This window comes from Falco peregrinus, chromosome Z (genome assembly GCF_023634155.1).
Source record: "Falco peregrinus isolate bFalPer1 chromosome Z, bFalPer1.pri, whole genome shotgun sequence".
Classification (NCBI taxonomy): domain Eukaryota; kingdom Metazoa; phylum Chordata; class Aves; order Falconiformes; family Falconidae; genus Falco; species Falco peregrinus.
In genome coordinates this window covers 82,878,529-82,900,213 of record NC_073739.1, presented here as the reverse complement: position 1 = coordinate 82,900,213, position 21,685 = coordinate 82,878,529, and the positions used below count along the sequence as shown (strand labels likewise).

General features: G+C 44.1%; 1 protein-coding gene across 2 annotated transcripts in view; it reads left to right on the top strand.

The window, feature by feature from the left end:
- The window catches only part of MYO5B (myosin VB), a 149,360-nt gene that overhangs the window by 56,446 nt on the left and 71,229 nt on the right, over positions 1 to 21,685 (top strand). For both annotated transcript variants that reach the window (XM_027794505.2, XM_027794504.2), the window contains exons 8-13: positions 2,501 to 2,608; positions 4,754 to 4,863; positions 6,452 to 6,717; positions 11,658 to 11,739; positions 13,263 to 13,403; positions 20,953 to 21,075. In XM_027794505.2, coding sequence (XP_027650306.2) covers positions 2,501 to 2,608; positions 4,754 to 4,863; positions 6,452 to 6,717; positions 11,658 to 11,739; positions 13,263 to 13,403; positions 20,953 to 21,075 — 830 coding nt within the window. The remainder of the gene's footprint in view (positions 1 to 2,500; positions 2,609 to 4,753; positions 4,864 to 6,451; positions 6,718 to 11,657; positions 11,740 to 13,262; positions 13,404 to 20,952; positions 21,076 to 21,685) is intronic.

The following is a 21,685-nucleotide window of genomic DNA, read 5'->3' as shown; positions in this document are numbered from 1 at the left end:
GAGCTCTAGCTGTGAAACCACCTTTCTCTTCTTGGGAACATGTGGATCAGAGGAAATACCAGTCTTGTTCAACATGGCTCTCTAAAAGCATCATCTGTATTTGAGGTGACTGTAATAGTGAAGGTTGAGAGCTCTGCGCTCCTGGTGCATCACCCAGGACATCTTTGTGCTGTTGTGATTGTGGTTCTCAACTTCAGTGTCTCAAGCTGGCGGTGTAGGAGGTGGTGGGTACCAGTGTCGTTAGCCCACAAAGAAGTCCTCTTAGGTAATTTCTAATCAAAATTTGATGTGTTGGTGCATGTCAGTCTGCAGCTGCACTTTTCTGTAGTGCCTGTGCATTTCCTGTGTCGCGGCGTGTACATGTATCCACTCAACCCACTGCTTGTGCATTCAGGTGAAATGCAACAAGGGAAAAAGAAGTCATGCTCTCCAAAATGAAAGCTGTGTGTCTTTGGTGTTTCCTGCACTGTCACCTTGCAAAAGCTTAAAACTCCCTGAAGTGTTTTCGTAGCTGGCAGATGCAGTGTTGCTCACATTGCTCAGTGGGGATGGCTTCTGGGGCATGTGGATGCCATGAGCTGCTTTTGTTGGACTGAACAAGGCTCTGCTTTGACCTGTTGAGTTACTAGTGCTGTGAGTGCAGAAGTGCATAATTCACTTACTTTCCTTTCTTTTGAGGGATCTTTTTCATTGCCACCTTCACTTCAGATTTACTAGCCTGTATCTTGAGATGGTTAGTCAAAACTCAAACTTACTTTGTCATGTAAGCTGTATCTTATCTGTCAACCTTGTCTTCCCAAGGCTTATACAGAACAAGAGGTGCCTTGATGTGGAAATCCACTTTTTATTAGACAGAGGAGGGTGTCTATTTTTCCATATCAAAAGTAGGAGCTGTTGCTTCTCCCTTGGGTGTTGTGCATAGAAAGAATTGTTGTTACTTTCTTTTGTATTGCAAAATGCTGGAAAATAGAGTCTCTAAAATTATGTGAGCCAGCAGAGCAAACCAGTAAATGTTGGCTCCTCAGTCAGAGCGATCCAAAAGGGTTGATTTTAAACTAGAAAGTAAATATTTGACTTAAGATGTGGGAGCCTGTGTGTAACACAGTGCCTTTTGAAGTGTGGTGTCTAACTTAACGATGCCTGGGCAGCGGCGCAAAGCAGGAATACATTTTATTTGCTTGCAGTGAATCAAAGGGTTTCTGTGGTTGTTAAAATTATTGCACACATATTGAAATATAAATATTGGAGTCAGTTATATTGGCGTCAGGGATGACTTGAGGCAGAAACGGATCCCATTGTGGATGATTAAAATTGGAGGCTGATGTCTTGGTCCTATCAACCACTGCCAGACCTGGATGCACCTTGCAGGGCAACATGCAGCAACATCAAGCTGTTAATGCCACACGCTCTGTTGTGAGCTGCTGTTGTGCTAGCAGGACCAGGATGGACGTTGGCTCTCTGATCCCAGTCAGAATTTTCTGCCCCTTATTCCTGATGCTCCAGCAATGAGCAGAGTTGCTGAAACCTCTGGGTCCCAGGGCTTTGTATGCCAAAAAGAATTAAATGTTTTTCTTAGAGCCTGAAAGTACAGCTAATGCAAAAGCCTGTGAGAGGGCTGGGAAGGATTGGGGACTTTCTGTTAGCACTGTGAGTCAAAAAAAGTGCAGATTGTAGTGATTTTAAAGATTACCAGCAGGCTGATGTGGAACACACAGTAGGCTGTTTTTCTCATTATTTTTGTGATACTTGGGAAATGTGTTTCTGAGTGTTAACAGTCTTTCTGAGTTTTTCTTGGCAAGTCACTCCTACCCATTTTGAAATGAGCTAAAGCTGGTGCTGAGAACGGATTCTGGGTGGGATGGGGCAGCTGTCCACTCCTCGGCTACCCCAGCCATCCCTGGGACCAAGCCTTAACATATCTTAATGGTTTTGGCCTCAAGTAAGCATTTGTTTGAAGGGGAGGCAATTGTACGTGCAGTTTTAAGTGGATATAAATCCTGCGACCTCTTCTTGTATCTGTGTTTCCATGCCTCTTGGTTTCCGTAGGTTTTAGCTTTGTGTCATCCTGAAATAACTTTGCTAAAGCACGGACGCTTAAATGGAGCTATGCTTCATTCACTTTGCTCCCTGGGTTTAAAGTGGTAGGTGAGAAAAGTGTTAAAGTGTCTGCACTGGTCATGGGTATGTAAAACAGGATAAAATCCCCTAAAAGTAGTAACCTCAGTATTTGAAATAGCTGCACCCATACAATGAAGCAGTTATTTGAATCCCAAATATACTATAGCTCTGGGGAAGGGTTTCATCACTACAAGAAGTAGTTAAACGGTCACTTACCAAGGTTATACTTCATTTCTAAGTAAACTATCGTTCAAAGGAAACAGGTGCCCTTTGAGGTTGGGCAGGATGGGGGATGGGGAGCACCCCAGTGCATGCCTCAGGGAGTGGCTGCAGCAGGTGAGTGCTGCTTGCTGATGTATTTCTTCTCTCTTTTCTCTCCTAGCATGTGCTGAAGACTTTTTCTACACTTCTCAGGGAGATGACACATCTATTGGTGGTGTGGACGATGCTGATGACTTTGAGAAAACCAGACATGCCTTCACTCTGCTTGGTAAGGGGTTGCTCTTCTTGGAACCTTCCCAGCAGAAGTCTCTTGCAAATGCTTTCAGAATTCTGTCTGAATTACATGGCTCTCCTGTAACACTAAGAGGTATAAATCCATGTTCCTATTGACTGGGTTGACTTTACCTTGTTCTTTCATATGAGCTGAAGAAGTGTTTTTTACAGCTGTCTGCAAAGCAGCAGTGAAATGGAGGACACTGAATTCAAGAGACACCTAAACAAACCATTCTGGAGTCAAAGCTGTGCTGCAGCTTTGACTTGTTATTTTTTACCCTATTTACAAGCAGGAAAAGAGCTATTTTTCTGCAATTCAGTCTGTATTTTGGTTGAGGGTGACATCACTTCTCAGACCATCACAGTATTGTATTGAGTAGCTGATTCCTGGGAATAATGAGTCCAGGTAGATCCCTGCTGTGCAGAGTCTGCATTTGCATGGCCAGCTGCAAAATCTATTGCTGCAACAACCATCTGTGCATGCTGCAGTTGAGCAGTGCCATAGCCTGCCTGCAGCAGCAAATGTTTGAAAAGAAAAACAATTTTTGCAGGGAAAAGCTTTCCCAGTTTATTAGTATTCATCTGAAACCAGTTTTTAAAATCCTGGTAAGTCTTGGTGTCTCTGCTGCATTTTATATGTTGGGAGAGGAGCTCATGGTGTTCACAGCCAGTTGTGAAATCCCCCCGAACGCTGTATCGCATCCACTGTACTGTGCCAGCAGCAAGCGCGGGGAATCATTTCAAGTTTTGTAACTGCAGGCGTTTCCCCCAGATTTATCCTCTTTGTGTTTTAGATGGGCTTGATCTCTTTTTTGAGGGGGTGATAGTGGGGTCTTGTGTTTATCCTTCTCTAGTCTGGCTTGTGTGACTTCTAACTGTTAACTACTCAGAGACTCTACTGGTTGCTCCAGACTTGCCTACAGGTCTGTAATCACCCAGGAACACTCTCCTTATCTTCTTGCCAGGGTCAAGTCTTTCTTTGTCCCCTTCTCTGCCTCCCCAAGCAGACTCCTTGTCTCCTTTCCCTGTGAAGCACTGTGTGAGCATCTTTGCTGCCAATTTGATGATGTTTTTCTGCTCTTCACATGCTTCCTCTGGCTCTGCCTTTCCCTGTTTTCCTTCAATGTTTCCCAGCTTTGTCTGCTTCTGTTCAGGGCCTGGTGAAATTGCTGCTACACTTTCTAGTCTTGCCTTTATGTGTAACAAGGAGAAATCAGATGTGTTTTTAAATCCCCACCCTAGCCAGGCTTAACTCTAATTAGGAGAGCCAAGTAACAGCAGAGCATTGCTCCTTTTAGTAACCTTGAAACGTTTTTCACTGTGCTGATAACAGAAAAGTCCGGAGAGAGAAGAGGAAGCTCTTGGTAGTCAAAAAGCCAGCAGGTGATGCCTCAGACTTTGGGTGGATAATTAGGGCACCAGTACTGAACACAAAAGGGACACACAAACCCAAATGGGATGTAAAAATGCAAGATATGGCAAGAAAGCCCTGTGCGGGCTGCTGCTGAGCAAAGCTTCTGCTGGGAAGGCCTGCAAAAGTCTGCCAGAAAAAATATGTAAAGAAATAACATCTCACACCCCCAGCAAAGACCCACAACTTGTAGCTCCTGTTGAGACACTGGGGGGACAGTAAGGCAGAGCTCCACATCACCTCCCTGGTGACTGGCTGCACCCAGCTGTAGCACTGGTCTGGAGGCGTGCATCACCTGCATGGCTTTAATTTTCTTTCCTGTTTGTGGGGCACTGGGAATAAGTTGTGATTTTTGTGCTTCAGTTGTCAGCTAGATCTCACTGTTGGACTATGATTGTAGAGAAGCAACTCCTTGTTCTAAAGAAGCTGCAGAGTCCTTATAGCTCTGATCCTGTTTGATCATTATGGAGTAGCATCCTTGGTTTCATGCATGTTCGCAATAGTACTAAACCTGTCTGTGATAAAATGGCAAGCAACAGGGGTAAAGAAATTACATGAGCTCCTCTCACAGTCTCTGCTGTCATTTTTTACTTCACTGAGAGTTTATGATGTGTTTACTAGCAGAGGTCTCTCTACCTACAGCCTGGGAAGGAAATCGAACACTGCAACATTTTCAGTGAAGACTGTTTGTGTTCTGTTGTGACAGTCAGCTCTCAATTGTTCTCATAGGAGTGAAGGAGTCTCATCAGACAACCATTTTTAGGATAATTGCTGCCATTCTGCACCTAGGGAACGTGGAAATCCAAGTGGAACAAGATGGCGATGCCTGTAGCATATCGGTACGTCACCAGCAAGAGTGGGGCATGTGGGGAGCTTTGTATGCTCATAAATTAAGCCACATTGGGTGTGCTGGGCTTCACAGCAGTATCCTTTGATGGAAAGCCCTTTTTTCCCCCTGGTTTTCTTTTCTTTTTTTGAAAACACAGTGTAATTTCCTGGTTGCTTAGTTTTTCCTGGAAGATAGTGTATTATTTCTCTGCTCTAGCCATTCGATAAGCGAGATGATTCAAAGGTTGCTTGCCACCTTTCATCCCAACCCATCTTTTAACTTTTCCCGCTTTCTTGAAAGACTTGATACACATTGGGGGACCTTGGGGGAACAGTGACTCCCCCAGGAGAAGGTGAGATGCCCTACAACCACTTTCCTATAGGCAAAGCCATGTAGCTGCTGCTTTTAATCTGGCCATGCAGTATGCAAAGAAGGACTGCACAGTTAATTAGCCAGAATAAATAAGACCAAAGATGCCTTAGTGGTGTTTTTTCTGTTTCTGTGTTTGTTCAGGGAGGGCAAAAATAAAGGCAGTTATATGGAAAATACTGTCTGTCCTATCAATTATCACCGCAACCTAGACTGGGTCGTTTGTTCCTAATTAAAGTATTTAAATGAGTTCTGCACACACTTTTAGTGTTGCCCTTGACATAATGGAGTGCTCAATTAGTTAGATGCTGGGGGTAATTTACTTGATATTTGGAAACACAGATATGTGAAAGTCGCGTGCTCCGACAATGTTGAGTTCTGTAATGGTGTTCACATTGTTTAATTACTTTCAGATGTAATTGCAAGGTATTAAATCAATCCTGTTATGACTTTGAATCCGTGGTCAAAAAGATGTCATAGTAATAAAGCATCGTAGAGGTCTTCTAAAAGGCATTTTTCTCTCCATCCCCAAACCCATGCAGCTTCTGTGCATGCTCGTATCTAACTGGAAACAATTTACTTCCTTTAGACATGTATTATTACACTGAGAAAAGGGAAATTGATTTCTCATTGTCCAAGAGGCAGTGCCTGCTATCTTAGCATAATAGAGACTCAGAACTGCCTTGTCTGTCTTTGAGGGGGGAAAAATACAATGCACTAGAAAAAATGAAGTTCATTTTATTGATTATGCAAAACACGAGCCCTTCTGGTAATGCACATTTTGCAACTTTGTGATTCGAATTAAGTTGGTTTGTAAAAGGCATGAGGTAATGGCATGCCCTAAGCTTTAACTTAAGGCTTATTCAAGGTTGCTCTGAAGGAATGTGTAGTTGCAGCTCAAGGAGGGGTAGAGTGCTTTCTCCTGTTGCCAGTCATTGTGGAAAACTGCTCTTTCTGAAAATCAAAACCTTAAGAACAGCTGGAGCAAAGCCATATGTGTACCACTGTTCAGAGCTCTCTGTAAGCAGTGTTACCCATGTCCATGAAAAGTAGTGCAACTGGATGAGTGCTCATTGCTTTTTTTGTTTCTTACCAACCAGAGGAACAGAGTATTTCCCTAGATAGTTAAGAAATACTGCTAACTTCTTGTGCTGATCTGGGAACTCAGTATTTAAACTGCAGTTTTGGAGTGTCACCAACTTGCTGACTTTGCTTCTTGTTACCCCTAGAGCGAGGATGAACACTTGAACAAATTCTGCAGCTTGCTGGGTGTGGAGTGCAGCCAGATGCAGCACTGGCTTTGCCATTACAAGCTCGTCACCGTGGCAGAGACCTACATAAAGAGCATGTCTGTGCAGCAAGTGGTGAATGCCAGGAATGCCCTGGCCAAACACATCTATGCTCAACTCTTCAGTTGGATTGTGCAGCATGTCAACAAGGCCATGCACACCACCGTCAAGCAGCACTCCTTCATTGGTGTGCTCGATATATATGGGTATGCATATTTTTTGCTTTTAAGGCTGTTTAATTAGTCCTTTCTGATTTGTCTCACCCTTGTGGCAACACATGCTTGACCTTGGCTTGCAGCAGGTGATGGGAATAATAGAAAGGAGTGCAAAACAGTGCAGTTGTGTGTGTTTTTCAGTTTTGATCCTCCTTTAGGTTGCACAACCCTGACCTTGAAACAGCGCATACAGATCTGTTTGATGTTTGCTTTTGGGATTTAGTTCCTGTGCCATCACCATTCAGGATTTGTATTCTCCATGCTGTTGAAAGCATCGAGCTTAAAGATAAGCAAGGAGTAAAGGTGCTGATGTGGAGACCAAAGACTGTGCTAGGCTCTGCTTGGGGTTGCTGTGGGATTTGAGGAAACTATTTTGCTTCTTCAGCTGTGAAACCGTTGCTGCAGGGCCCTTGTGCACCAAGAGCTTTCAGAGCACTTTGGGAGCCTGTGGCAGGGAGTAAGGTGCAGAAGGCTCTGCCATAACTGAAGGCAAGGCTTGCAGCCTGCAATCTCTTTAAATTCAGACTGGGTACCAGTTACCGTCCAGTCTTTCATCCTGGCACCTGAGCACTGGTAGAAGAGGGATGCAAGAGTTGGCTGTGAAGAATTCATTTTAACTGAAGAAGAATTCATTTTAACTGAAGAAGCAGAAGATGTAGTAGAAAGGAAGGGATTCTGTCAGTGGGAATGGAAAGAGGTTTTCTGGGTTTGGATTTTCACCTCCCCTCTTTCAACACCATCCCTTTTCTGTCTCTCTGGGGAGCAAGGACAAGAGAGAAGTCACAGGCTGCACAGAGAGGTGCCCGATGCCCCATCCCTGGCAACATCCAAGGTCAGATGGGACGGGGCTCTGAGCAACCTGATCCAGCTGAGGATGTCCCTGCTGGTGGCAGGGCGTTGTACCTGATGGTCTTTAAAGGTCCCTTCCAATCCAAACCATTCTGTGAGTCTAAGTGGGACAGCAGTGACCTGCTGTGCTCCCTTAATACATTAAGATTCTCAGTTGCTGCTGTTTCGGAGGTGGGATGGATCAGTTGTAGATGTACCAGGAACCAGCCCCTGACCCAGTGCAGTTGCTGTCCTTGCTGAATCCCAAATCCCGTGTAATGGCAGACTCCTTGTAAGGTGTGTCAGATCTAGATGGACCTGAAACTCAGCATGAGATCCTGCCGAAGCAGCTCTGGGTCAGCTGCAGAAAGCTTTGATATCTATAATACTTACACGGTTGCTGGAATTGGATCTTGTGTATAAAACCTCCCAGGGAAGGTTCTACAGCTCCTGGTGTTTGGGATGTTGATTTTAACATCCACTGGACAGCCATGACAGCAGAAAGGATACCAGAAATTGCTGGAGCATCAGCATAGCCCACTGCCTGCTCATCTCCATCAGTGATTGCTGCCTATGGCAGGGTTTACAGGAACACTTGTGTCAAGTATGGTAAGAATACAGTCCTCTGGTTTTGGGGTTTCAGTGGGAGGGGTTGAGATGGTGAGATGGCCCTCAGAGGTTTGCAAGTGTCTGGGCTTGGTAGATAGCATGGGACCTGGAATATCTTAAATAACCAGATAGTATTGGCACAGTCTGGTTTGAAGACTGTATGACATGGAAAAGCTGTTTCCCATCAGTGTCCCTACAAATAGAGATTTCTGCAGGCTGGGATATGATAACTAAAGCTTTGAGATGGAGCCATGTGAGTGATGGTGGGTCAGCACAGAAAATTGGATGTCTGAGTTAAAAAATCAGATGTGGCCTTGCAGAAACCTGAATAAAAGGAGACTTGAGGATAACAGTCATGAAAGATTAAGCTGGACTTGAAAACCTGTTAGAGTGGAAGAAAATCCTCCCTTAGCTGCAGGTCTCCTACATCACATCCAGTGTGTGAGCTAGCAGGTGCTTTTACAGCACCAGTGTCACTGTGGGGTACAGCAGGGGTTTTCCACAGGTACTGGCAGGTCCTGTAGAAATAGGCAGGTTTGCAGGGGAAGGGTTTCTGCTCTGTGGGCTGTAATACTTGTGTGAGAGTCCGGCCTCCTCAAGAGACCATAAATCCCTTTCAGAAGGGGGTTTTGCTGTGAAATGCCAAGTAACTAACAATACAGGGACTTTGGGGACTGACAACCTGACTCTCTGCAGTCCTGGACAGTGGTTTGTTCCCCAGGCTCGGGTTATTTGGGAGTTTCAACGCATTCTGCCGAATACTGGAAATTAGTTTGGTTTTTTTCCCTAAATGCTTGTTGGTTTTCCTCTAGGAGAGGAATTAAGCTAGAAAGGCAGGGAGCCTGCAAGCAGCCTTCACCACACATCCCTAACATCCTGAGAGCACCTCTGTCCTGGTGCTCCTGGGGGAGGACTGTCCCCATGGGTGGGATTTCTAGGGACAAAGTCCAAATGGAGATGGTCTAGAGGCTGTGGAGTTTCTTTCCGAATTCTCTAATACTTAACTCCACATCCTTAATTCTCTGTTAACACTGAGGTGAGAGGGTGCCACACTAAAAGCCTTTATGCTTTTATTGAAATCACGTCATTTACTATACTAGCAATACCCCAGTCCATCTGAAGAGTGCGTTCACGTGGCATTCCTGGACTTGGTGGGGATGGCTTGTTTTTCCGCTGTTTGCCATGTGAAGAGAAGTGTGAACATCCAGGCATCCAGCTGTATGCTGGACTTATTTATGAAGTTTAAATATTTCAGTATAAACCCTGGTGCTGCAGCAGATTTAGGAGATACCAGTCGCACAGCAGAAAAGGGAACAGAAGAAAAACCAAAATGCAACATTTGCTCCCAACATCTGCTCACAGGAGCTGTCCCCAAGCCTTCCCGGGAGTCATGATGGTGGGTTGGAGCAGTGAATATGCTTATTTTTTGCACCAAAATATAGTGCCCTAAAATGAATAGAAACCAAAATGGCCATTGGTTTCCTTTTCCCAATAGGATGTCATTTTAGTGCAGTCACTGTGTGCAGGTAGGACCTCCTGGTGAATGTGCATGAGGAACTGGTGATCAAACTGCTCTGTCAATGAGCAAATTGCACTGGCAGAGTCCCGTAATCAAAAACTTCACAAAATCTCCCTTGGAGTTGATATTGTACAGCTGCTCTGCCCCCGGCTGGCCCGCACTGAAGAGGGTTTGTAAATCACATCTGGTGTTTCTCAAGTGGAAAAAGTTTCCACTCTGATATCTTTTCCTCTTGTACCCTCGCTCTCATTGCGTTTTCCCACCTAGCTCATTGTGCCTCTCCATCTCTGTTTTAATTAAGTCTTTCCTTGCCCTGTGGCTCTAATCATGAACCTGCAGGACTGGGATTTCTGAGGAGTACTGGGAAAGTAGAGTCCCTTTAATTGCAAGAGCTGAAGGCAGGGATCTGCTCGGTGTGATGGCTGTTGCAACCAAGATCCAAGCGCAGCAGCAGCTCTTCAAGGACACGTTCATCATGGAGGCTCTGGCGACGTGTTTAATATAAACATTTGTGTGTCCCAGCCACCAGATTTTGCTGCATTAAAGACTGTAAAGCTTGGTTCCTGGCATGGGGATGGATTGAGAATCCTCTGCTCAGCATGGGCTGCAGTGGCTCTGGGAGCAATGCCAACCTTGGGTCAGGCAGAGGGGGAACAGTCCTGGCTTTCCTGGAGAGCTGTGGGGCTGATAAAAGCACCAAAATGACACCTTTTTCCTATGCCCCCTTTTCCTTTAGCTTTTTTGTATTGCCTTTCCTCAAGGGCTGAGGCATTTTGTATCGTGAGGGCTTTACTGCATGGCAATACCTGGGGAATAACTGCATCATGTAGATAATAGCCAGGTAGTCCTCAGAAAGTACAAGAAATGCTGATTTTAATTTATTTTTTCTTTTGAGGGAAGGGGGAAAAGGCTTCACTTGTTTAGCGCTTTGAGACTGTACGGCCAGCTCGTACAGCACCTATTACCTGAGTAAATATTTTGCCACGCATTTATCATTACAGCAGCCCTTGCCGCTTTTTCCCTTAGTTTAATCCTTACAGTCATGTGTCAAAGACTTTTTTTCCCCCTCTCCCTTCCAACTGTGCCTTAAAAATAGAAATCACATAATTCCCTGTGGTAGCTGAATTTTTTTTTTTCTCTTTTAAGAGTAAGCCCAACTCCCTGTGCCTGTTCCTGGACATTGCGTGCTTCAGCCCTGACCACCTCTGGGGCTGTGCTGGCTCTCTGCTGCTTGCCTGTAGTTTGTGTTATTAAAACTGCATTTTTAATTTTTTTTTTTTCCTAATTGTGACTAGGAAGCCAGTATTGAGCTCAGTTTGGAGTTGGCCTGCAGAGGGGTGGGATAATATTTTGGCGAGGGGAGCTTTGGAAGCCCTAGTGAAGAGGGGGAATCACAGAGACTAACACCAAACTCCCTCTAAGGAATGTGTTGGAATCAGAGCTGAAAGCACCATTTCTCTCTCTGCCTCCAGAAGTCACTTGCTTGCATGTATCTAATTTTTGTGCTATCAGGGATGCAATACAGAGACTATAATTATGAATTTAATACCTTCTTTTTCTGCTCTATTGAATTGCTTTAAAAATACCACGTTGGGTCTTTTAAGACAGCAGTTAACTGTTTCTCCATCACCTTTGCAGTGAATGTATTTGGACTTGGTATTTCATAATATTTTTCCCCAAGAGAGGCTGTTACATTTCGTGCCTTAGACAGCACTTCTGCCTGATGGGCAGGAAGCTACAGTCACGCTGAATATCTCATCTGTGTAGCAGAGAGACCTCTTGAATCCCTTGAGTTGTTGCGAGGAAAGATACCTGTTTTGGGGAATGAGGAATAAAGTGTAGATCTAGGATAGGAGGAATGCGAAGACACCGTGTAATAAGTGGTGTTATCCATCACACAGATGACGTGGTTGCAAACAGAAGTTGATTTTGAGACTAAGCAAGGCTTAATGCTATTTTATTCATTGCTTTGCAGGTTTGAAACTTTCGAAGTGAATAGCTTTGAACAGTTTTGTATCAACTATGCCAACGAAAAGCTCCAGCAGCAGTTCAACTTGGTAAGGTCAGCTTGGAAATGTTCTATAAAACATAGCAGAAAATATGTCAAAGTGGGATTATTTTATGTTTGGTGCCATTTACCTGCAGCCTGGCCAGATCATGTGGCCAGCATGAATGGGATACAGTCTCTCCCAGGTAACGATTATGCATTGCAATTGTGCTAAATATTCATATGAAGTTGAAAATGTTGCTTAGTTGACTTATAAGGTCAATACTGGAAGCAGGTTTGCAAATGGTTTATGCAAAGGTTCACTGGTGATTTTGAGTAAGTAGATAGTTTGCCAATATATTTTTTTTTTCATAGTTTCAAACTGAAACCTGGATGATCTTGTGCAGAGTCCTGATTTCCAGTGTGAGAGAAAGCCTGGGTAGAAACCTGCCTATTAAGTGTGGCTTTAAGCCTCTGCAACAAAAACTGTGTTATAAATAGCAGGATTGGACACGCTCCCCATTTTTCACTTGGATGTGCCCCTCAAAAACCTGGGATTCTTGTATTTTATTAGATATAAGTGCTTGCCTGCGTTGGAAGCGTAACCAGTAAGGGGCCGTTTCCTGCTTTTGTGGTAAGCAGGGGAAAAATTACTGTTAGTTTCAGGATACAAGAGAAAACTTGTTAAATTTGATCAGCTAAGTACTGCAGAGTAGTTTGGCACTTTGAAACAGTTTTATATGCATAGACGTGAACATTTGCAGTATATCTAATGTATCAGATCACTGCTACTAAAAATGAAAAGTAAATTATGGATGGTATTTGCACTATTCATATCTTACTTAGTATGTCCAACTATCACTTCTGAAGCCTATAAATTCAAACTCTGAGATGACGTGTTTGAAGAGATTTTAAAAAGCTATCTTTGAAGAAAAAAGTGCATTTGAAAAATCATTTTTTAATATGCTTAGAGTATCTCAGAAATAGTCAGAGACAATTTATCTGCTTGGGCAGAGGTCTGAAATACATAAGCCATGCAAAGATTTTTTTTTTTTCTTTTTTAATAGGATGTTTAGGTTTTTTTTTTAAAATAGTAATTTGCGATAGAAGTGTTCCTGAGTCAGTCAGATACTACTGCTGATATCCCTTCTAGGATGATGGGTGCTCTTTGTGAAGCACAGATGGGGGCACCTGCACTCAGCTTCCAGCGTATGAACCTGCTACAGGTCACTAGTTTAATCAGCAGAGTGCTAAAGGAGAAGAGGGATTTTTGTCAGCCCAAGAGATAAGTGCCATTTCAGTGTATGGCTTCCACCAAGGTGTAGTGACAGTTTCAGTCATTTTCCAGTGAAAGTAATTTAAAGCCTTTTTTTCTTTGCCCATGGTGTCCTACTGTAATACTTTAATTTTCCTTGCCAGAAGTTAGATTGTATAAGTGGTAGAGGCTGTACAAAACTGCACGTGAGGGCATCTAAAGCTTCTATGGCTTCTGGATGTGCTGATGGAATACTCTGCTCCAGCAGGGACAAGTGGGTGACTGGGGAAGGGGCTGGTTAAGGTCACAGTCAGTAACTGCTGTTTTTCCACTCTCAGCATGTGTTTAAGCTGGAACAAGAAGAGTACATGAAGGAGGGAATCCCTTGGACTCTCATAGACTTCTGCGATAACCAACCCTGCATAGACCTTATAGAGATGAAACTTGGTATCTTGGACCTACTGGATGAAGAATGCAAGGTAAAGAGGATGACCCACCTTTTCACTGGTATTTTTATTTTCATAAAAGATTAAAAGAGCCGGCTTTGACCTGTGGTAGCTTGCAAGAGGGTAAACATCTCCTTTCACATGCATTGCTGGGCTGCTCATGGCTAGGGTAGGCTTTTGACATTTGCTTTGCTCTAGGATGATTGAGAACCTCCTTGGCAGATGTTGGCTGCCAGCCTGGGTACCTGATCTCACCATGTGTTACTGGACGTCATGTTTCTGACCTGGGTGTACTTAGAAACAGCTGTTGCTTGTGACTCTTGATTTCTTCAGTGTTACCCAGGAGCTGGAATTCCTCCCTGTCTCAAGCTTTATTTTGTCTTGAGGGAAACCTGTGTCGTCTTGTGGTAGCTATTTGGTGTAAAGTCGATTGCATTTAGTGTACAGACTTCAGGTGCTTGTAATGTTGGGAGAGTAGTTTGCTGTCTTGTACCCTCTCTCTCTCATACCAGCCTAAATTTAAATCTTGCTTAAAAGTTGAGAAGAAAGGCCAGAACCACAGACCTTTATGAGAGTCCATAAGAAAGGCTGGACTCCCAGTTCAGTCATGAATTAAGAGCATCTAGGAACAGGAAATTTAAGATGGGAGATTTTTCTTGAGAAGTTGGGATGCCTGTTTTGAAGGTCTTTGGTGCAAAGAGTACGTGGAAGGTCTAGGGTCTTCAGGTATGGTCATCTTGACAGCAGAGCTCGGTGTGATGCTGTGGTGAAAAAGCCTCTTAGGCTGGGCAGAGCAGCTCGTATCTCTTGATTTCTGGTGTCTGCACCGCAATGATGACAAGGAAATACTTGAGAGAGTGTTACCAGATGAGGGCTATAAAACATTATGATACTGAGGATAAAGAAACTTGAGTGATACACAGGAGCGATTGTAAGTCATAGTGAATGGGAGGGTGTTCAGACCCTTCAGTACAAAAAAGCCTCTAGTGTGCAACAGCTAAAAGTTGGACAGATTCAACCATGAAATAAGCCTTTTTAATACAGAGAACAGCCTAGTGGAAGAGCACGGTGACTGCCTTCCTGCTGGATGAGGCTGCCATGTGGAGCCTCAGACTGGTTTTGCTATGGTGTGATCAACAAGTTGTCCTTGGGAAGAGCTTCCATCAAGATCTGGATGTGTTCTGTGTCAGGAAATGTCTTACTGATTGTGGAAGGGCTTTTCAGTGTTTTTGAACGAGGGCAGGGAAGGATGAGGCAAGGGGATGGTGGGAGAGCTGAAGCCGGGAAGAGTCCCCCCCACCAGGATAGCCAAGGTGATACAGAAGGACACAACAGATTCTTGTTGGCTCTGTGGAATCCATGGGCATGGAGTGCAGATCCCATGGCCCAAGGGCAGGAGTGTCCTGTTGCATTAGAGGGAAAAGTTTGGACCCATTATTTAGACTAGTGTCCCTGTTGGGATTTAAGGAGATGTGTGACCTGTCCGTGTCTGGGAGAGAGGTGACCTGTCAAGTGACTGCTCTCTTCCTGACAGGGCTCCCTTCCCAGGCATGACGGCACTGCCCCAGCTTGCATGTCTCCGAGCTCAAACCTTGTCTGGGGTACAGGCACTCTGACTATCCCTTTGTGATGAGCTGGAGTCGGGGTTTTGTCCTTCTTCGATCTGGTTTCAGGAAGACTTCTTAAAAATGAGAACAAATGAAACTTAACTTGATTCCCTTAAGAACAGCATCATAGCCAGTGCTGGCTCATAAGGAGGTCAGATTATTTCTTTGATATTCAGTACCATTTAATTTGGTCTCTGCGCTATTAAGCCTGTTAAATTCTTTAGGCTCGAGCTGGCTCCTAGGTGTTGAGGACCGTTGTGGGAAGTTTCCTTCATGCCATATTGACTGTAATGCTCTTTGCTTCTCCCTGAAACACCTGGTACTGGTTGCTGCTGGTGACTTTGCATTAGACAGTGACTCATGCACCAGCAGTAATTTGGGCTACTTTTTTCATTCATGCTTTTTTTTTTTTTTGACCACAAAAATGAAATGCAGGATCTGTTCCCCCCACCACATCAAATGCCAATTATCTGGGTATTTACCTGTCAGTGGGGAATGCTGTCATTAGTCACAGGCCCTTATTATGGGCCCTGTAATTGACTCTTTTATAATAAAGCCGGAGAATGTTTCCAGTTTATGAAAATTTCAGCAGAGCCTGTCAACTGAAAGCATCGGTTTATGGGTGAAAACCTTTACCCCTGCAGCAGCATTTCAGCTCTCAGGGGGAGCTGGCCATGATGGGCGCAGGACCACGATAGGGTAATTGCAAGCCATCTCGTTAGCACGTACAACAGCAGATAAATATACTCTGGGACTTGAAGTGTCATCGAGGGGGTCCTGCCAACGTAATGGAACAACAATGCAAATGCAGGGGGTTTGTCGCTAATGTTCTTGCTTCACAGTATGGATTTTATTTTTGTTAAATCTTTAATGTGAGGTTGAGGAGGGGGTGTCTGGGTATGTGCTGAAGCAGTTCAGCTAAAAAAGGTCATATGAGAGTCTTGCTGCCGTTTAGAGAAGGAGGGGGAGCAGACAGGGTTGAAATAGGAATTGACAATTAAAAAGAGGGCTCTTGAATTGAGTTCAGAATTTTAAGGACTAAACCTGTCTCATGGAAGCAAATAATAAAACCCCTAGCTCTGAAAAAAGAGGGCTTTATGATATGTTTGGGTCTGGAGTTTCTTAAACAGCTTTGAGGTCTTAGGAATTGGAAGCTGTTGTAGAATTAAGTTGGAAGCGGGCTTCTGGAGGTCATCTGGTCCAACCTCCAGGTATGTCCCTGGTCTGCCTAGAGGAAGCCTTCTAATTTCCATGGGACTGTGACCTGATGTTCTCTTCTAAGTGACCTTGGAGTCCTCTAGGTGCCTTTTCCCTGCTTCCTGCACTAGAGTGTCATTTGCCCAGACTGGGAGCTTTTAGGACCTCTTGATTTTTGTTTTGACCTAAAAAGATGCCAGAGGGACAGCAAGAGTTTGTCACACAGACAGAAATGGCCTTGGCTAGAAACCATGGCCATGTCAAGGCTACCATGGTGTGCACAACATTGAAGTCCTGTAGCACAAACTGATAAGCCTGAAGAGAATTGGAGAAGGGCATCCAGGAGAACCTCCCTGCTGGTGAGCTGTGACGTGTGCATGGAGTGACTGTAAGGCCAGCGGTGGTAGGAAATAATCTGGGATAAGGGCGGAGTCCTTGAGGAGAGCAAGAAGACAAATGTAGAGCCTATGAGAAGAGACAGGTGTTAAAGAGGGAGGCTGTCCCCTGCAAATGCAGTTGTGGAAAGTTGGGAGGACATGTGGAAGATTGCTTGGATGTCTGGGATGGCTTTAGGGTGTGGTTGGCCTTCTTGTGGAGGGAATTACTTTGGTGGAAGGGACAGCGGACTTTCTAGGAAGATTTTAAAGGCTTTGAGGGAACGTGAAGAGTGACTTCTGCACTCTGAAGAGGAGCAGACATTCAGGATTGATGTTTCAAGAGACTTAAATAATGTTCAAAGAAAGGTGAAAACTCCTAGAAATGTTGTCAAGTCTCTGTGTCAAAGCTGGATCAAGTGTCCTGCTTTTCAGGCTGAAACTACTTGCTCTGCTTGTCTTCCATATGCTTCCCAAGTGCCATTTGGGAGGACAGTCAGAAGTTTCTATGGATGTCCAGGATTCTCTGTAAGGTATCCTGCTGCCTGGCTGCTTTCTTGCTTTTGCCTATGCCATTGGAATGGGAGCAGGAACGGAAAAATTAATGACAATTTTTTTTGCCATTAGCATGAAGTGCATCTAAAAGGGTTTGACCCAGAATGGGCTGGTTGGAAGAGTTGATGTATCAATCCCGGCATTGTTGTCCAAGATTTATTAGGGATCTTAGTGAAGTTCTTTCTGCTGAGGAGGAAAGTGACCCCAAGGCTGCCAAAGGGGGGAAGTGTCCAGCCAAACCCACAAACTCCCTCATGTTCTTGAACTCTCTCGTGGCTCAGTTTTGTGTTTTATGGCACGTTGCCATCATGTTAGGCTGTTACTGTGCCAAACGCATTTTCTAACACTGTTCAAAAGATGCTCTTTAACCTTTCCTGTGTCTTTCTGTCAAGTGCTAGAAATGTTGAAGTCGGCTTCTAGCAGACCTGTTTTCAGTCCTGCTTGTCCCTGTGCATCACTGTGAACTTGGGTATCTGAACAAATGTGTGTTCCTTGTCTGGACTTGTTAGTTTTTTGAACATTAGAAATTAACATGCTGCCTTCCTGTGCCGCCTTGTCCTGTCGAGGGGGGTTTCAGCTCCACGAGCAGATACATGGAGGTTGGACCGCTGGGCTTTCCTTTCGGGCAGACCACCTGATTTGATGGCAGAATAACCTTGCCTACATCATGGTTTCAGCTTTTATGACTTTTAAAGTCAGGCAGATCACTTGTAGTGGAATGTGTCTCTGCAGCGTGGAGGAGGCCCAGGCTCTTCTCAGGCTTTAGTATGTGTTGGAGTGATAAGGACAAAGGAAATAAAATGTAAATAGCTCCCACTGTGTTTTCAGAGGGTTGACATTTGGGTCATTACATTTTAATGGACCTTTGTTGCTTTTATCCATTTAACTGTCCTTCTGCTGGAGGTGATGGTGGTGGGAATCTCACCCTTTAGTCCAAGCAGCTCTTAACATTTCCTCAGCTGTCTGGTGGTTCTTGAAGAACAGGGTGGGTTCTTGGCCATGGGATGCTTCTGATACAAAAGTAGCAGACTGGAGCCTGGGGGCTGACCCTGGCTGAGCTGGGTGGGTTTGATTCCAGTTGCAGTAGTTCCTGGCAGCTCAGAGGGCAGTGTATGAAAATGGGAGATGACACTGGCCAGAATTACACTGCCTGACCGATTTTATCCAGAGTGATGGGCAGAGGGATGGTGAGGGCAGACAAGCAGAAGCAATGACTTTGTGTAATTAGTGGATGAAGGTTTTTCCTGTTAAGAGACTTCCAAGCAATACTTGCATCGGTTTTCTTCTTCCCCATCCCCTAAAGAACATCTTGCACTGATGAGTGAGTCTCAAATAACTTCCTCAGTGGCTCTGAAGGCCTTAAGCTGCCAAGCCAATACCAAAAGCTGTTACAATAGTACAGATAATGGCCCTGTTAGTTTAGTTTTTATCTCTGAGACTTGGTCCCTATCAGGTGCTTCTCAGGCAGCTAAAAATACCCAGGCTGCAAAACGGTGAGCAGGGAGCAGCGCGGGTACAGTGAAGCCCTCTTTCTGGGAGGCAGGAGTGATACCTTTGAAGTTCAGCTCTGAGATAAGCAGGTTTTTCAGAAAAGTGAATCGCCTAAAAGAGCGCTGGTGCAGGACAAATCTGCTCTCTGCAGCACCTGGCAGTTCAGGTTTCTGCAGTGCTCCTGCTCTGTACCCACAGCTCAGTCCTGAGCAGGAAATGCCTAATGGTACCTCCAGAAAGGATGTTGTTTTGCATATAAATATTAAATATAACTGATGAAAAGAAACCCATCTGCATTTATATAACTCCATAGCTGGAACATGCATGTCTGTCTTGCATAATAAAATATATCTATAATTGCATAAATAAATGACTTCTAATATTTATATATAATCTGTTATTTCTATGTGTATCCATAATTGACTACACTTGCACCTGTAATATTACAGCTGTAAATATAATTTATAAATATAAAACATCTGACGTAGCATGGCTTGCATGAGTGGCTGCTGTGTTTAGTTAATCCACATTTTCCAGTTAATGGGGGTGGGCAGGAGATGCTTGTCCCAGTGTCCAGAACCCTTCTGGCATGTTTTGGCTTGCTGTCATGAAATCAAAGGCTGTTTCAGAGGAGTGTAAAGAAATACTGCTCTTCTGTCTCAAGTTTTCCTTCTTACTGTTTGCTGTTCCTATTCCTCTGTCACCTTTCTTATAAAGGTCTATGAAAAGACCTGATGGATTACCCAGAGTTTTCCCTGATGCTGCACAATTGTTCCGTGATTTCTCGGCTTTCAGCCACCTGATTTTAAATATTGCCTAACACTTTTCTCCTGACTCCTCTTTTTCTAACCCAAATAATCCGATCAGCCATTTTTGTTTAGAAATTATTTATGTGTATATATGTGCAACCATTGGTGTTCTGTTGGGAGTGATGGAGAGTCCACCATCCCCTGCCTTTTCCATCCCCGGCAGGCAGGCAGGAGGGATGAGGACGAGTCCCATTTACTGTGGGGCTCACAGCTCTCAAGTGTAACTACTTCACTCCTTGTTTCGTTTGGTTTTCAAGAATTTTGCTTTATGGCAAACTTGTGCTGGAAAAGTACAAAATAAAAGATATTTACAACCATGGTGCTTTCCTCAAATGCCCTTATGTTTTTTGGAAAGGTTTGGGGGTTTGGCTGGTTAGCCTTAGAGGGACCTAAACATACCCTAAAAAAAAAAAAAAAAAAAAAAGAATCTTTATGGGAAGTGTAATCATGAGAGCATTGGAATTTACAATATATTGTTACATACTGCTATACAGCTATACGCTTGCAAAATAATCAAAACCAGAATTATTTTTTTGTCTCTAATCTTGGCAGTGTATTGCTTTAAGTGAAGAAATTTATGATTATTTAGTGGGTAAAAACTGCAGGTGCTGGGTGGGAAAGCAAGCTCAAGCCCTCCTTATAACTGCTGATTTGTGAGAGGTAGCCCGTTCCCTTGCTTGCACAGGTGGTGTTGTGAGGTATTTTTACTCATGGCAGTTGTTTAGGATTTCTTCATTCTCTGCCCCATCCTACCAAAACAATGTCTTGGGCAACACCTGATATCTTGGTGTACTGTGGTCAAATTCTTTCAAGGGCAGGTCTGCATAGGACTTGGACCCTGATTTTTGTGTAAATAGGGTGCAGGAGGAGGGCTTGGCATCCAGGAGGTTTGTGGTCCAGGAGGCTGGGTGTGTGGGAGGGGGATGTGGGAATCATTCAGCTGCGGTTGGACAGGTGTGTGGGGCTGAAGTCCCAACTCTGTGTGCAAATGGACTTAATCATCCTGTGTTTGGGATCCAAGTGACCCCACCCCAAGCCTACTGAGAGGCAGAAGTTTCTTAAGAATTACCGGTTTTATTATTAACGTTATTTATTATAATATTACTTTTTAATATTTTAATATACTATTGTATTATCATTATTATTTTAGTCTCCCACATGTTATGTTGGATGGCAGTTCGTGAAATTATTTGGTCGCCAAAAGTTGCTTTAAGAAAGTAATGTTGGTGTCTCAGCAATTACTGTAACTTAAGTGCAAAAATACTTCTTTAATTTTTTTTTTTTTCCTGCAAGAGTTGTTCTGGCTGTTGGAGCAGAACCAGCATCTGGGTGTTTTTCACTGGAAATGAAATTCTAGCATATCTGTCAAGTATATACATGAAAATAAAATAACACATGCTCCTAGAACTAGAGGACTGCTTTTTCTCAAATATTCCTGTAGCTCATGTGGACTACAGAAGGCCCGTAAGGAGGGTTTCTCCAATACCTCTGCACACCCCCTTTGCATGCCTGACCTTGACTTTTTCTGGTCCATTTTCTCCCCATCCAGGTTCCCAAAGGCACTGACCAGAACTGGATGCAGAAGCTGTATGACCAGCACGCTGGCAGCCAGCACTTCCAGAAGCCCCGCATGTCCAACTCCTCCTTCATCATCCTGCATTTCGCTGATAAGGTAACCAGGCGTGTGTTGCATGCGCTGGGACTTGAATGCAGAAATGGGAAATGTATGGAGAGGAAAAAAGAACTTCACAAAGGAAAACTAGTTTATAGCACCACTGAGATGCTTTTTTGGTGATAGGGATGCTTGGTTGGCAGTAATCTTGGTTCATGCTGCAATCTAGATCAGCTTGGAGGACTTCAGCCTCCAAACTATCGTGCTAAGCTTTAAATAGTTATGTTTTCTAGAGGAGAGAAAATCCTTTTTCTCAAAGCTGCAGCAAAATGAATTTCTGTAAAGGGCAGTTTGACTGAAAACGAAAAATTTTCCAGTAAAGGGAATTATTTTTCAAGAGCAGGAGCTGTGAGCATCAGCAAGGTACAGTGGGGAGGAGCATGTGAGAGGTGACCCTGGGCTGATCTCACCCTTCCAAGGGAGAAGATGCCAACTGTGGGACTCTGAATCCCACTGTCTGGTGCTGTAGGGTCTTGTCCATGGGCTCCAGCTTCACTGAAACCCTGATGTGACAGGTGTTACTCACAGCAAATAAGAATCTTAAGAGCTTGCAGTTATCCAAAACACATGTTTGTTAGAAAGAAAAATGTAAAACCAGCCTGGAGATGTG